This window comes from Dipodomys ordii, unplaced genomic scaffold, assembly GCF_000151885.1.
Source record: "Dipodomys ordii isolate 6190 unplaced genomic scaffold, Dord_2.0 Scaffold86, whole genome shotgun sequence".
Classification (NCBI taxonomy): Eukaryota; Metazoa; Chordata; class Mammalia; order Rodentia; family Heteromyidae; genus Dipodomys; species Dipodomys ordii.
Genome location: NW_012267302.1, coordinates 2,252,576 through 2,269,456, shown reverse-complemented (window position 1 = coordinate 2,269,456; position 16,881 = coordinate 2,252,576). Strand labels below are relative to the sequence as shown.

General features: G+C 37.6%; 1 protein-coding gene across 1 annotated transcript in view; it reads left to right on the top strand.

Moving 5' to 3' along the window:
* Ppp3cb (protein phosphatase 3, catalytic subunit, beta isozyme) overlaps window positions 1-16,881 on the top strand; it is a 42,067-nt gene that overhangs the window by 10,101 nt on the left and 15,085 nt on the right. The window contains exons 4-8 of the mRNA XM_013025627.1: window positions 538-683; window positions 1,381-1,520; window positions 1,630-1,707; window positions 1,813-1,907; window positions 10,590-10,667. Of these exons, the coding sequence (XP_012881081.1) occupies window positions 538-683; window positions 1,381-1,520; window positions 1,630-1,707; window positions 1,813-1,907; window positions 10,590-10,667 (537 nt within the window). The remainder of the gene's footprint in view (window positions 1-537; window positions 684-1,380; window positions 1,521-1,629; window positions 1,708-1,812; window positions 1,908-10,589; window positions 10,668-16,881) is intronic.

The window sequence follows — 16,881 nt, the reverse complement described above, 5'->3', positions numbered from 1 at the left end:
TTTTTTTCTTTTTGCTTATGTGGTGCTGAGGAATCGAACCCAGGGCCTCATGCATGCAAGACAAGCGCTCTACCACTGAGCCACCTTCCCAGCCCTACCTTTTTTTTTTAGATTTATCTTTTTTTTTTTTGGTCGGTCGTGAGGCTTGAACTCTGGGCCTGGGCGCTGTCCCTGAGCTCTTCAGCTCAAGGCGAACGCTCTACCACTTGAGCTAGAGTGCCACTTCCGGTTTTCTGGTGGTTTATTGGAGATAGTAGTCTCACGGTCTCTCCTGCCCAGGCTGGCTTTGAACTGTGATCCTCAGATCTCAGCCTCCTGAGTAGCTAGGATTACAGGCTTGAGCCACCAGCGCCCGGCTTAGATTTACCTTTTATAATTGAAATTATAACTGCCCCAAACTCATTATTAGAAAAGAGAATTATTAATTATGAAGAAAAAGAGGGAATAAGAAATAAAATGTTACCATCAGCATTTATGTTTTAAGAATGATCAAGTGGTAATATAATTTTGAAATGGTGTAATTTTTTCTTTTTCTAGGTAAAATTAAATATTCAGAAAGAGTCTATGAAGCTTGTATGGAAGCTTTTGATAGCCTGCCCCTTGCTGCACTTTTAAATCAACAATTTCTTTGTGTTCATGGTGGACTTTCACCAGAAATACACACACTGGATGATATTAGGAGAGTGAGTATAGATTTCAGTTCCAGAGTTGATTCTTATTTACTATATTTTGTTGATTTTTAAATTTTATTTACTATATTTTGTTAGTTTATCTTCGGTGGAAAGATTAGATAACAGTCAAAATTAATATGCTGATCAGGTGCCAAGTGCTCATGCCTATAATCCTAGCTACTTGAGAAGCTGAGATCAGGAGGACTCATGAGGCCATTCAGGGCAGGAAAGTTCATTGACCCCCTTTCCAGTTGATAGCTAGTCACAGTGGTATGCACCTGTCATCCTAGCCATAAAAATGATTGGGTTCTGGACCAGCCTAGTCAAAAACAGTCCATGAGATTCATATCTTAAAAGAAGAAGGTAGACATGCCTAGGTACAAACATGCCTTTTATCTGAGCTATACAACAGGAAGCTTAACTAGACAGATGATAAGGTACGTCTAGGCAGGAAGCTAGACCCTGTCACAGAAAGAGAGTTGAAGGCATGGCTCAGCAGTTGAGTATCTACCTAGCAAGTTCAAAGCCCTGAGTTCAAAACCCCAGTACCAGCAAATAGAAAAAAAATATGCTGATTTTAAGGAAACAGTTTCTAATCATTCAGAATAATGTAGTATAAACTTTAAAGTTGATGTCAGTTTCTTTTGTATGTTTTGTCCTCACTTGGTGATGAGATTTCTATTCATTTCTTTCTTTCTTTCTTTCACAGTTAGATAGATTCAAAGAGCCACCTGCATTTGGACCAATGTGTGACTTGTTATGGTCCGATCCTTCTGAAGATTTTGGAAATGAAAAATCACAAGAACATTTTAGTCACAATACAGTTCGAGGATGTTCTTATTTTTATAAGTAAGGAAAAATAGCCAAGATGAATCGTATTTTAGGTATCTGAAAATAATATATGCTCCATACATCAAAACACATTGTTTTACTTAATGTACTCTTTTTCCCCCTACAGCTATCCAGCAGTATGTGAATTTTTGCAAAACAATAATTTGTTATCGATTATTAGAGCTCATGAAGCTCAAGATGCAGGGTAAGAATTCTGTTTCCCTGACCCAAATTAACACCTTTAATACAAATCAAACTTAGTAACCATGATTGATGCTTTACGATGCATATTAAGCTATTTGTTTTGCAGCTATAGAATGTACAGAAAAAGTCAAACTACAGGGTTCCCTTCATTAATAACAATTTTTTCGGCACCTAATTACTTAGATGTCTACAATAATAAAGGTAAGATGTTGTTGATAAAAAAATGTTAAAGAACTTAGCATTTTAATTTACTTTAAAAAATAGAAAAAGGGCATTGTTTGAAACTATACAAATCTTACTTTAAAACAAACAAAAAACCCTACAAGATATAAGGGAGGGGAGAAAACAAGAAATAAAAATCCAAATGGTGTAGCTAGGTGCCAGTGGCTCACGCCTGTAATCCTAGCTCCACAGAAGGCTGAGATTTGAGGATCATGGTTCAAAGCCAGCCCGGGCAAGAAAGTCATGAGACTCTTATCTCCAGTTAACCACCAGAAAACTGGAAGTGGTGTTGTGGCTCAAATGGTAGAGTACTCACCTTGAGCTGAAGAGCTCAAGGATAGGGCCCAGGCCTAGAGTTCAAGCCCCACAATCAACCAAAAAAAAAAAAAAAAATCCAAAATGTGAAACTAAGTCTATGTAACCATTCCACAACTTGTCACTCATGAAAGCTGTTTTGTCAAAAATGCTCTGAGTTAAGCAAAACCAAACATGATTTTCTTAAGCTCCCCTTTCTTACATCTTTCTCCTTATAACCAAGAGAATGTTTTCTTGATTATATATAGCTGTTGCTGCTTTGACTATTTTATTTGTAAACCTACTTGTTTATTTTATGTTGCTTGTTTTGTGTTGACTGATGTAGCTTCTCTTTCATATTTTCTACTTTTATCTCATAGTCTTATCACTGCCCATGAAGATTTATATTTGAGCTGTAATTAATCTACTCTGATTTCCCTTTAGGTTCTCTCATCTTTGTTTCTTTTCTCCTTTTTCTCATATATATTTTCTTTACTTTTTGTTCCTCTGTCTTCTATTTCCTCTCCTTTTCTCCAAATTTAATTTGTGTATAAATATTAAATTTCATTTTATTTTGAGTATAACTTATTGACAGATAATGCCACACAGTCTTTGTCTAGTTAAGTATGTGCCCAGGACATTGGAGATGAGATTGAGTTTACATAGTTCACATCTTCAGAGGAAATTAAGGAGGCCAGCTTCTATTCCATTTTGACATGTCTGGAATTCAGTTGACTATTTCATAGCTCCAGAGTCAGCCAGGAGGAAAAGAACAGAACGTTAAAGACTTTAAAAAGTACATTTAGAAAGAGAATGAGGTCATTGCTAAATGTGGGACATGATGTAAGTTTGAAAGAGAAGCAGAACAGGTTTTTTAGATGACGGGATGGTAGTTGCCTAAGATCCAACAGTAGCAAATGATATAGAATGTTCTATAAGAACTTATATTACAGATAGCTAATGAAATGTGGCTTCCTTTTTAAGGAGAAATATATCTAAGTTTTAACTCCATTGTTAAGAACAAGATCCAAATACTACATTTAATTTTCTGCCAGTGCTCTTAATTCCTCAACTGTGACTTTCCTTTGTCACTATTAAATGTACTAGTGTTCAGTGCCCAGTTGAATTACTACCTTACTAGTTATCCTTTGTTAATTAACTCAGGAGGCTGAAGAATCAAGTTTTTTTAATCTTTGAAAATGAAACATCACTGAACTGTCTTGTCAAAACCAAATGTCTCTCAGTAATTCTAAATCTATATATAGTGTTAGTAATTTGAATGTTTACAAGTATGGACATATTTGTAATGTTTCATTCCTATCCATAAAGCAATTTTCTAGATTTTTCTGTCTCTTTTCTCCTCTAAATAAGGTCTTGAAATACTGGTATCGACCATTTTTGAGGTGAACTTAAAATCTTTTTAGTTTACATATACATTTCATAAGGAAAACAAAATACACCTATTAAGTTAGTGAATAGTAATATGCAGTAGGATTTTTTTGGCGGGGAGGGTCCGGTCGTGGGGCCTGAGCTCTGGGCCTGGGCACTGTCCCTCAGCTCAAGGCTAGCATTCTACCACTTGAGCTATAGCACCACTTCCGGCTTTTTTCTTTTTGCTTATGTGGTGCTGAGGAATCGAACCCTCGGCCTCAGGCATGCAAGGCAAGCGCTCTACCACTGAGCCACCTTCTCAGCCCGCAGTAGGATTTTTTTTGGTTCCGTATTAACCACAGTTACAAATCTTGAAGTTTAATATCTACATTTAAGCACTTTTGATTAAAATGAATAAAAGTAACCATATAATTACTATTTTTACAAAGCATTTTATATGTTTATATAGTTTCATGTGAAGTACATTCTCTGATCTTAAACCAAACTTCTGAAGTAGGCAGGGTGGACATCTTAGTTCCATTTTATTAATGAGAAACAGATTGCTAAATAATTGTTCATACATAGCTAGTACGTACTGTAGTTTCTATTAGAATGTAGTTTTATAATATTATGTCCAATAAAGTAATATAACCAGGGACTAAAATCGGGATAGGTTAATATAAGATATTATATTAATATTTTGAAACATTAGGGGCTGGGAATGTGGCTTAGTGGTAAAGTGCTTGCCTAACATGCATGAAGCCCTGGGTTCAATTCCTTAGAACTACATAAACAGAAAAGACCAGAAGTGACACTGTGGCGCAAGTGGTAGATTGTTAGCCTTGAGCAAAAGAAGCTCAGGGACAGTGCCCAGGCCAAGTTCAAACCCCAGATGTCACCTTCATTCTCTCTCTCTCTCTCTCTCTCTCTTTTTTTTTTTTTTTGTCAGTCGTGGGGCTTGAACTCTGGTCCTAGGCGTTATCCCTTAGCTCTTCAGATAAAGATTAGTGCTCTACCACTTGAGCCACAGAGCCACTTCTGGTTTTTTCTGATATGTGATGCTGAGGAATTGAGCCCAGGGCCTCATGCATGCGAGGCAAACATTCTGCCACTGAGTTACCTTCCCAGCCTGAGTTCAAGCCCCAGAACTGGAAGTGGGGGTGAAGAGGGGAAGAAAAATTAGGAAAATACTTAAAATTGGATTATATAGTTATATTTTCTTTTCTGATATTGTAATAGAATTGCTTTTCTTTTTCTTTTCTTTTTTTGGGGGGGAGGCGGTTTGATCGTGGGGCCTCAACTCTGGGCCTGGCGCTGTCCCTCAGCTCTTCAGCTCAAGGCTAGCACTCTACCACTTGAGCCACAGTACCACTTCCAGCTTTTTTCTTTTTGCTTATGTGGTGCTGAGGAATCGAACCCAGGGCCTCAGGCATGCAAGGCAAGCGCTCTACCACTGAGCCACCTTCCCAGCCCTACCTTTTTTTTTTAGATTTATCTTTTTTTTTTTTGGTCGGTCGTGAGGCTTGAACTCTGGGCCTGGGCGCTGTCCCTGAGCTCTTCAGCTCAAGGCGAGCGCTCTACCACTTGAGCTACAGCGCCACTTCCGGTTTTCTGGTGGTTTATTGGAGATAGGAGTCTCACAGTCTCTCCTGCCCGGGCTGGCTTTGAACCTCGATTCTCAGATCTCAGCCTCCTGAGTAGCTAGGATTACAGGCGTGAGCTACCAGCGCCCGGCTTAAATGTGTTTTTAAGTGATAGGAAATTTTATTGGGAAAAAAATGTGGCAGAAAAAGAAATTATGTTGCCTATAGTTAAACAGGGAGGAATAGGGCAGGGTGTGAGAAGTTATTCATAATTAACAGTCCCAAATCACGTGTAGAATCAGTGGTGGCATCAGATAAGTCTTATAGTCATTGTTTCAGGATTAGTCTAGTAGGATCTTGACACCTGGTAGGTGGTCTTCCCCTTCTTGGATTCCAAGATGGCTACAAAGTGACTGCAGAAACAAAATATCAGAAGCTTATTGGTCCAGCGTACTGGGCAAGTCACTGTCCCAAGGGTGGAAGAGGTTTACTAAATTACATTTGACCTCTGAGGCATGGTTTTACTGGCCTGAGTAGGTAAGTTAAGAACTATTTGTTGACCCATTTCAGTCTGGAATGAATCCTGTAGTTAATCCTTAGGTGGTGGAGTACTCAAAAAAACCTCTTAAGAAATTTTATGATTCTGGTGGCCCTATAAGTTCCTCATATAAATTGAAAAGTTTATAATGATTTCTTTCTGAGAACTTGTAATCTTATCGTCCATTTTAGGTTCCCTTGCATTTCCCATTGCTTACAGCTTACTGCTACCTATCCTTGTGGCCTTAAATGATTAAGACTCTAAAATCTTTTAGAAAATGGGAAGTCAAGGTCTTTTACTACTTCCTATTAGTGTGGGCCATAGGCAAAGGTCAGGATTCTTGCCTTGGTTTGACCTGGGTCAACAAGAATAGCTGAGATCCTAGTACCTGGAGCTCTTATTGAGAGAACATTACTTTTGGAGATCATATCAGTTATAGTTTTTAAAGAAGAGGAACGATGTTGTAGAAATACAGAACTGGTTGGGACTGACACAAAACAGCAGTAAAAACAGCCACAGACTTAAGATTCCCACAGATAATTGTAACCAGACAACAATACTAAAACACTGGGGTTTTGGGGGGGGGTTAGGGGTGGGTGTAAGGTATATTTAATAGGTAGGTTTCATTAGGTAGCTGATGAAGAGAACACCACATAGTATTCAGGCAGGAAAGGCAATTTATCGAACTGCTGCCCCAGATGCTGTCCTTGTTGGAGAGGCTTGGCCAAAAGACCCACCCTGGTTCCAGGACTTTTCTAGGCTAGGGACGGGAAGAGGTGTGGCCAGGTAGGGGAGAGATGTGGCCATACTGGATCTGATGTGGCCTAGGACCCTCCTATGGTTGGACAGCCCAGAATGAGACCTAACAGGAGAGGGAAGTGACTTTCCAGAGTTGCCTGTTACTTAAGTAACACAGATACTGGGCAGAAACTTTGCCAAGGGGTAGGAAGGTATCTGCACAGGGCCTGCATGGCCCAGGGCAGACCCCAGGAGTGGGAATAGGAGGGCTGGGGGGAGGGGGGGTTGGTTTCCACCATTTGAATCCAGAGGACCCTGAGAGTAAGGGACTTAGAAGATTACAACAGAGTCATTAGGCTGGGCTACATTGATCTAAGTTCAGCTACGTTGGCTAAATTGTCTGGATGGAATATGAACACAGAAGTTAATAAACAGTACACACATCTGGCCTTGTGTTATATTTAGGATATCAAGGGACATATGGTTTGAAATAATTCCTGTCTCCTCATCTTTACCTTAGAATTTAGTAATTAGTCCTTAAGCTATATCACTTATAGTTTTATAGGTTGGAACAAGGAAACAAACTTGGAGGAACATCTGGGGTTTTTCCTGGATCTGTGGAAGTAGCAGATGAAAGAAAGTCAAGAGTGTGAGTCACTGTTCAGTTGAACTGTAGACAGACATGGTAATCAGGTTATGGTGATCATGCTATGAACTATTTCCTGCAGCCTCTTGGCTTTAGTTACTTTTGAAAGGGTGAGCACAAGTGGTGCCATTTGGTATCTGATACTATCCACTCTTAGTTGAACAGTTTTGTCCAACTGTCTGTGTGTGATCCCTTGTCACCAGCATAGCTTTATCCTAGTAGGTCTCTTCTTTGCTGGAATAAGACAGTCCAGTTGATCTGATTCTATGTTGGAAGGAGGTGATAGGTCAGGTAACAGTCTTCCAGTTAAACCCTTCCAGTTAAACCCAACAGGAGATTAGTAGAAATAGCTTCTAAGAAATAGTTCCATTAATTCTAAAAAGCTAACTAAATTTCATAAGTACTTAAAGAGCCATCTTCTTGGGGTCTGATTGCTAATGTTCCAGGAGAGCGTCAAATCTGCAATGATAAAAGACTTAGAAAAACCATGGTAAAATTTTTCATACAGCAATTTGATTAAAGTCTAGTTATTTCCATTGCACTTACCATTTTAAGGTACTGACTTAAGATGGGCAGTATTCTTAGGACTGCTATGCTTTCCTCATTAAAACTATGAACTCTTTACAACTATAAACACATGAATGTGAGCCTGTAATGGGCTGGTATCATTAATTTAAAAGGTAACTGTTTGGTATAGTACCTTCCTCAGCTTTGTATCTTAGAAGACAACATACTTGGGGAAGAGAAATATATCAAATTTACAAAAGAACCAGCAACAATTAGTGTCACTGCTGTTGTATATACTTAGTTATAGTTATAAGGTAGGTTTTTAAAAGACCTTGACATAGAGACAGTTAAATAAACTTTTACTTAGCATTTAGTTTCATAAATAATCAAAACCTTTAGAGGACTAACAATACGTAGTAATCACTTGAATAAATATTTTCTTTAAGCCAGTTTCTTGGAAATATTACTAAGAATAGATCCTTAGGACAGTTCTATTGTTATAGACAGAGAATTGGGTGTTAATTTTATCAATGTATTACATCTTGACCTTAGAAAAACATTTAGGTAACCTTTTAAATTACAGTCAACTTAATCACATAAGTTCCATCTTTTATATATTTCTCAAGCAAAAACCTTTTCAGAGCATAGAATAGCAAAGTTTATCCACAGAGTTAGAACAGAAGTAATGCAGAATATGAAAAAGCAGAGAAGAGTTTTAATTCCACAGAAGACAAGAAAGGATCCATTAACCTTTTTGGAGACTTAGACAAGGAAAACATCTCTGTAGAAACAGATCATGAGCCACATTTTGATTAGTGATAGGCAGGCTTGTCTTAAAGGGTGAAAAACCACATTGCTGGTGCTAGAGGGAGAAAAACCAAGGGACTGTCTAGGGCAACAAAGTGGAACAAAAGAATTTTCTGAACAGGTCAGACACATCTGACATTCCTTCTGCAGTTCCAGATCCTTCAAGAGAGACAAGAAGACCTGGATATAAGGGGCTTGCTAATTTAGAGGCATTATGATAGAAAAGATAAAGTAAATTTATTGTCTGCAGGCCAGACCTTTTTTTTTTTCCCAGTCCTGGGACTTGAACTCAGGGTCTGGGCTAGTACTTTATCACTTGAGCCACAGTGCCACTTCTGGCTTTTTCTGTTTATGTGGTACTGAGGAATCAAACTCAAGGCTTCATGCTAGGCAAGCACTCTACCACTAAGCCACATTCCCAGCCAGAAGCCAGACTTTTTGATCTGGCAGTTTGTAAGTGCCATAAAGGGATACAACCAAGGAGTATATCTGTCAGGCATTTTTTTCTTCAGAGACAGTATCCAATGAATCCCAGTGTCTCAGTATGTACCCCAGTGGAATGAATGTACACCATAGGGAGTTTGTTACCCATTTTAAAGGCAAGACAAGGAAAAGGAAAGATGTCTCTTAATGCTTTTGTGTGTGTTTAGAATAGATGGGTAAAAGACAACGTGTCCCTTAGTCATTTTCTGTCACCTGGCCTCTGAAAAAAATCTATTAATACTTTTTTTGTTGTTGTTGGTCATGGGCTTGAACTCTGGGCCTGTGCACTGTCCCTGAGCTCTAACACTTGAGCCACAGCGCCACTTCCAGTTTTCTGGTGGTTTATTGGAGATAAGAGCCTCAACGACTTTCTTGCCTGGGGCTGGCTTTGAACTGCGATCCTCAGATCTTAGGCTCCCAAGTAGCTAGGATTACAGGTGTGAGCCACTGGCACCCGACTCTTAATACCTTTTGTATGTGTGTCATTCCTAGGTACCAGTAGGCCATGCAGAGACTATCAGTCAATAGGAATTTTTATTTAATTGAAATTTGTAGCCGGGCACCCTGGCTTGAGCCATACTTCTACTTTTGGCTTTTTGAGATTAAAGTCCCACTTGATTCCTACTGGATCTGGCTTTGAACCACCATTCTCAAATCTCAGCTTCCTGAGTAACTAGGCTTATAAGTATGAGCTGCCCCACCAGGCTGGAAGTTTTAATTCTAGCAGGGAATACAGACAACTTACATTAGAGTTTTAAAACAGTTGGCAGTAAAACCAGTAAATAAATGCAGAGTCTAAATTTGTGACTCATCTCCAGAAACAATACTTGATACTATAACTATAATAATGACCAAACTTGACATGAAAAATTGAACACATGAAAAGAATAAGACTATAGAGAAAATCTTAAAAACATTTAAGGAGGGAGAGTTCTAAAGGGTGGGAAAACCAGTAGAGTAGAATCTGGAAAACCAAGGAAAAAGGAAAAGGAAGATTAGATGTAAGAGTCATGGGTTCAGCTTGTTAAATAGTCATGAGTAATATTTAAATTTCAGTTTTAAGGAAATTACTGGAGTCAGTTTTAAAAGACTGAGTTCCTGGGACTGTTTTTTTTTAATGTATGAACTATTTAATGATTATTTTCTTATTCTTTAATGCCGTATTCATGAATGAAGATCTAAAACATGAATATTCAGATAAATTATTTTTCTGTTCTTAACCTCTAGAGTTTGATTTTTTTCTGAGAGACTTGAAATTTTACTTCATTTAAGAATCCCTTTCTTGGCTGGGAATGTGGCTTAGCCATAGAGTGCTTGGCTAGCATTCAGGAAGCCCTGGGTTCCATTCCTCAGTACCATAGAAGTAGAAAAAAAGCTGGAATGCACTGAGGCTCAACTGGTAGAGCGCTAGCCTTGAGCACAGAGAGACTCAATGACAGTGCCCAGCTCCTGAGTTCAAGCTCTACGACTGGCAAAAAAAAAAAAAAGAATCCCTTTCTCTCACACTTGTTATCCATTGAATTATTTTATTTTGAAAGTCTTTAAACTTTTAATTCTGTCCTTCCTGCTAGCTATCAGATGTATTTATTTTGGGGTAACAATCATTTGACTATTTGTATGAATCATTGGTATGCATAAAAATAGACTGTTGCATATGTGAAGCTAACATGTTAGTTCTTTTTCTTTTTGAATAGTGACAGAAATGTTGGTGAATGTTCTGAGTATTTGCTCTGATGATGAACTAATGACTGAAGGTGAAGACCAGTTTGATGGTATGATTACTCATCTTACTATTTTTTTTAAATTGTGAAATGTTTCTAACCACACAGCCTAAATATATACTATTTTGCAAAAAAACAATACTCATCGCTTTCAGATAGCTAGGATATTTGATAAGTGACACACTTTTCAAATATTGTGTAGTATTTTAAATAATTCCAGGTATTTTTATAGTGGTATGGGAAAGAAGATGAGTTTTGGGAAAGGAGAAATTCAGAAGAAAGAAAAGAAAGCTGAAAGATCTTTAAAAAATGTGGTTCTTCATGAATTTGGACACTGCTTTTTGAAGAGAGCATTTAATACAGTATTCTTAGCGCATCAAACATTCTTGAACTCCCAGTGTTGCTTTCATTTTCTTGTAAATATGAAAGTAAGTTGTTCTCAATTTAGTGTGATTATATTCTAAAGAACTATTTGCTAGAGATTCTGAAAGTATATTTTCCATAGAAACGAAGTTATATGTGGTGCTTATTATATAAGCCAAGAAGTTTATGTACATAATTAATATTATGGTATACAGGAATACCATAGACATAAAATTCCTTTTTATGTTTTAAATTTTTTATTTAAAACTTTTTAGTTTAGTTATTTAAAACTTGAGTGCTGAGTACTGATGGATCATTCTATAATCCTAGCTATTCAGAAAGGTTGAGATCTTGAGGATAAATTTGGAAGCCAGCATAGGTAGAAATTAAATTGGAACACTTCATCTCCAGTTGACCAGCAAAAAACCTGGCTCAGAGATAGGGCTCAAGTGGTAGAGTGCCAGCCATGAGTGAGAGCCTGAGGCATCAAAAAAAAAAAAAAAGAGTTGAAAACTTTATTTCTTTCCATATTCTCATAGCTTTGTTCTAGTAAACTTTTTATAGTTGTAGTTAGTATTTAAATGTTTTCATGTGTTAAATATGGTATTCATATTTAAGATTTAATAGCTGTTTCTTTACATTTCTATTTTTTTCTCTTTGCAACGAGGTCTTGCTATCTTCCCTTGAATTCATCCAGTACTTTCCAAGTACTGGGATTACAAGCATGTTCACCATATCCAACTTATTCTTGCTGGTAATGGAGACCAAATGTAGGACTTCTCTCATGCTTTTTTGTCTGTTTGTTTGAGACAAGATCTCTATATTGCCCAGGATGACCTCAAGATCCTGGGTTTAAACTTTCTCCTGCTTTGGCCTCTCAAGTAGCTAGGATGACACGCACACTACCACACCTTGATAGTAATACATTTCTAAGTATATTGTAATATTCATTCTTAATCTTACTTTGCTTAGCAATTACATTATTTTAAATTATTGTTATTATAAGGGCTGGGAAGGTGGCTCAATGGTAGAGCACTTGCCTTGCATGCATGAGGCCATGGATTCGATTCCTCAGCACCACATAAGCAGAAAAAGCCAGAAGTGGCTCAAGTGGTAGAGCACTAGCCTTCAGCTGAAGAGCTGAGGGACAGCACCCAGGCCCAAAGATCAGGCCCCAAGACCGGACTCAAAAAAAAAAAAAGAATAATAATAAATTATTGTTATTATAAATTAGAATGCACTAAACGTTTGTACAATAACTTTTGTTTTCTTCTTGAAATAAATTTCTTAGAATTATAGACTTAAAGAACATGAAAGAAAGCTGGGTGCTAGTAGTTCACACCTGTAATTCTAGCTACTCAGGAGGCTGAGATCTGAAGATCACAGTTCAAAGCCAGCTCAGGCAGGAAAGTCCATGAGTTTCTTATCTCCAATTAACCACCAGAAAACTGGAAGTGGTGCTGTGGCTCAAAGTGATAAAGCTGAAGGGCTCAGGGACAGCACCCAGGCCCAGAGTTCAAGCCCCCAGGACTGACTGGGGTAAAAAAAAGAATTTGAAGGATAGCGGAGCACTAGTGGCTAAGTCTGTAAGCCTCCCTACTCAGGAGGCTGAGAGCTGAGGAATGCAGTTCAAAGCCCCCTGGAGATAAGAATCTCAGATTCTTATCTCCAATAAACCACCAGAAACCCCAAAGTGGTGCTATGGCTGAATGCTAGCTCTGAATGAAAGCACTCAGGGACAGCGCCTAGGCCCTGAGTTCAAGCCCTGTGACTGACCAAAAGAGAGAGAGAGAGAGAGAGAGAGAGTGTGTGTGTGTGGTGTGTGTGTGTGTGTGTGTGTGTGTGTGTGTGTTTTCAAGCCCCGTGACTGACCAAAAAGTGTGTGTGTGATTTTAGCTTCATTATTTCATGTATTTATTTTTTTTGTTGGTCGTGGGGCCTGAACTCTGGGCCTGAGTGCTGTCCCTGCTCTTCAGCACAAGGCTAGCGCTCTACCACTTGAGCCACAGCGCCACTTCCAGCTTTTTTCTTTTTTCTTATGTGGTGCTGAGGAATCAAACCCAGGGCTTCATGCATATAAGGCAAACATTCTACCACTGAGTCACCTTCCCAGCCCTTAGCTTAATTATTTTAATTGTGAACTACCAAATTGTATTTTAGAAGAATTGGGACAAATAGGAAGTACCTCCAGCAATGAATCCATATATTTCTTTACAGTCCCACCACATTGAATTTTGATTATATTTACTTCCTTTGCTTGGTGGCTATATAGTAATTAGAGTTGATTAAAGTTACATTTCTTTGATTTGTAACAATGCTAAGAAGAAAATGACTGTTTTTCCAATTATGTAAACTATCCATTTTAATGAATTCACTAATAGACTAAAAATTGTAGATATTTCTTCACCTAAGAAGTTTGATTTTTAAAAATGTTTTATTGTTATAAAGGCGATATACTGAGGGATTACAGTTACATAAATCAGTTAATAAATATATTTCTTCTTGGACAGTGTCACCACCTTCCCTTGCTCTCTCCCAGGTTTTCCCTCCCATCCCCACCCACAGGTTATATAGTTCATTTTTTTTTCTCTTTCTCTTCCTCCTCCTCCTCTTCCTCCTCCTCCTCCTCCTCTTCTCCTTCTCCTTCTTTCTTTTCTTTCTTTCTCTTTTTTTTCTTTTTCTTTTTTTTTGGTTGTTGGTTGTGGAGCTTGAACCTCACGGCCTGGATGCTGTACCTGAGCCACTCTCTGCTTTAATGCTAGGGCTCTACCACTTGAGCCACAGCACCACTTCTGTTTTTTTGAGTGATTAATTAGAGATAAGAGTCTCATGGGAACTTTCTTGCTCTGGCTGGCTTTGAACTGCAATCCTCAGATTTCAGCCTCCTGAGTTGCTAGGATTACAGGCATGAGCCACTGGTGCCTGGCATATAGTTTATTTTCAACATGCTGTCTAGTGAGTACCAATGCTACATTTACAAGTTTCATTTTTTTTTAAACATATGTAAACCCATTTGTTGAAAGTACAGAGTAACTATGTACAGGAAGTTTTTATTACCTCTGTTAACATGTAGAACTGTACATTTACTCTTAAACTTTGTGAATAACTGACATAGTACATTTATATCGATTGATTTTTGGTTTGACTAATAAGATTTGATGGGTGATATTTCTTTTTATTCTCTCCATGTTTGTGTGGATGTTTTTTATTTTAAGTATTTTATCAAATGTAGACTTAAGTAGATTTATTTTCTTTTCCTAGTTATAGTGCTATATTTTGGGGGTCATGATGGGGGTAAAGAATAAGTGTAAGCTTGGATTCTAATTCTAATCTAATTCTGATGATTCTGTAGCTTCAGACAAATTACCTTTCAGGACTCAGTTTCCCTTATCTTAAAATTGAGGGTAATAATACCTGTTTTGTAATGTTGTAAGTATTAAGGAAAATAATAATTGAGATAGTGATAAGTAAAATAATATTTTTGGGTAATTTTGTAATTTATCACATCTGTAAAATACCTAGTAAGCATTTCAATTAGTATTGTTAATTCTGTGTCTAAATTTAAGAAATTAAATATTTAGCTTTTCAAATCAAAGATTTCTTGCTCTAGTAATGTTCAGTATCCTTGTTGAGGCCTGAAAAAGCATTTGGTATATGATGCAGTAGACATCTATACTTCTCCATAGCTGCCTGTATTGATAATTTTGTATGGCTCACAAATGGCATTATAAATATCCAAATGGCCCTTGGTAGGAAAAAGTTTCCCTGTCCCTACTTCAATTCATTTACTATAAATTATTGTTGCAATTATTCTATTTAGGATTCAGGGTTTTGATTTTGAAAAAAAATCTGTTATTATCAAGTTAAATTAATATTTCAATATTCTATTCAATTTTATATTCCTATTACTATTTCAACTGATTTCTTTCTCCTTTCTTTCTTTCTTTCTTTCTTCCTTTCTTCCTTTCTTTCTTTCTTCCTTTCTTCCTCCATCCTTCCCTTCCTCTCCCCTCCCCTCTTCTTTTCTTTTCTCTTGGTATTTTGAACTTAGGGCCTTACTCTTGCTAGGCTGATGTAATATCACTGAGCCATGCCTTTAGCCCTGCTTTTTACTGGTTATTTTTACTTTTGAGAGAGTCTCACTTGCTGCCAGTCTGAGCCTCAGTCTACCTACTTTGTGCTTCCATACCACTGTGTTCAGCTTCCGTTCTGTGGAGACAGAATCTCACAGACTTTCTGCCTGGGCTGGCCTGTTACCACAATCCTTCCACTCTCAGCCTCCCACATAGCTTGGGATGATAGGCAAGCATCACTGTATCCAGGTATTGATTGAGAGTCTCTTGAACTTTTTTGCCTGGGCTAGCTGCAATCCTTCCAATTGCAACCTCCTACATAGCTAAGATTATAGGCATAAGCCACCAACATCCAGTTATATAAAGAATATAAAGAAATATATCTTGCATATTTGTATATACTGGAAATAGACCTAATATATGTGATATACAATTGATATATTATCATATATATAAATACATTGTATATGTATGTAGGTTAATCTTATATCCAAAAACTTAAGTCGTTAAAATTATTTCATGGAGTAATTTTTAATGTTTTTCAAAACTTTTGTTTTTACTTTTTATTTTGGTGGTGCTAGTGCTTGAACTCCATCCTAGGCAGGTGCTTTACCACTTGAACCATGCCACCTAGCCCTGTTTTCCTTAACTTTTTAAAATGTCATTTGCTTTTTTTGTTTTGTTTTGTTTTTTTGGGTCCGGTTGTGGGACCTGAACTCTGGGCCTGGGCCCTATCCCTCAGCTCTTCAGCTCAAGGCTAGCGTTCTATCACTTGAGCCGCAGCGCCACTTCCGGCTTTTTTTCTTTTTGCTTATGTGGTGCTGAGGAATTGAACCTAGGGCCTCATGCATACAAGGCAAGCGCTCTACCACTGAGCCACTTTCCCAGCCCTAAAATGTCATTTGGAAAAGGCAGTTACTGGTATTTTCTGTATTTTTTCTTTTTTATTCTTTAAAACTTAGTATTGCCACTAACATATTTAATCAGAGTGGTAATAGGTAATGCTTCAGTTCTTTTCCTATAACCAAAAAAAAAAAAGTTTCCTAATTAAGGATAATTATTTGACTCTAGGAACCTGTGAGTTATATGAAGATAGATATATTTTTGAGACTCTTTTTTTGGGGGGAGTCCAGTCGTGGGGCCTGAACTCTGGGCCTGGGCACTGTCCCTCAGTTCTTCAGCTCAAGGCTAGCACTCTACCACTTGAGCCACAGCGCCACTTCCTTTTTCTTTTTTGCTTATGTGGTGCTGAGGAATCGAACCCAGGGCCTCATGCATACAAGGCAAGCACTCTACCACTGAGCCACCTTCCCAGCCCCATTTTTGAGACTCTTTAGGGATACATATAAACTTTTATTATATCCTTTAAAAAAAGAAATAGAATTCACAGTTTATTGCTTGTATATAACTTGGAAGTATTAGAGTTTTGTATATCCTCTAATAAGATGGTTTTATTTTAATATTTTTCTTATCAGTATGCTAAATCATTTATTATATCATTCTTGCAATCCAGAAATGAATATCACTAAAGAGGCAATATAAGTTAATGAAAAGAAAATAGTCTTAATTTGTGTCTTGTTAGTATTACTCAATAGCTATGCAATCCTGGAAAATCTTAACTTCATAAATTAAGGGAATAAAGGCAATAAAATTTTCTTTCTTACACTTAAGAAAGATTCACCATTTATAACAACGTTTCTATGGGAAAATACACTGAATTCCAAGTTTGAATACTAGAAGTCAGATATCCTCACTGTCACCATGTAAGGTACAGTTACTCCTCATTTGTACTATCAAGGAGTAAGAGGAAGGATCCTTAAAAAGGTTTT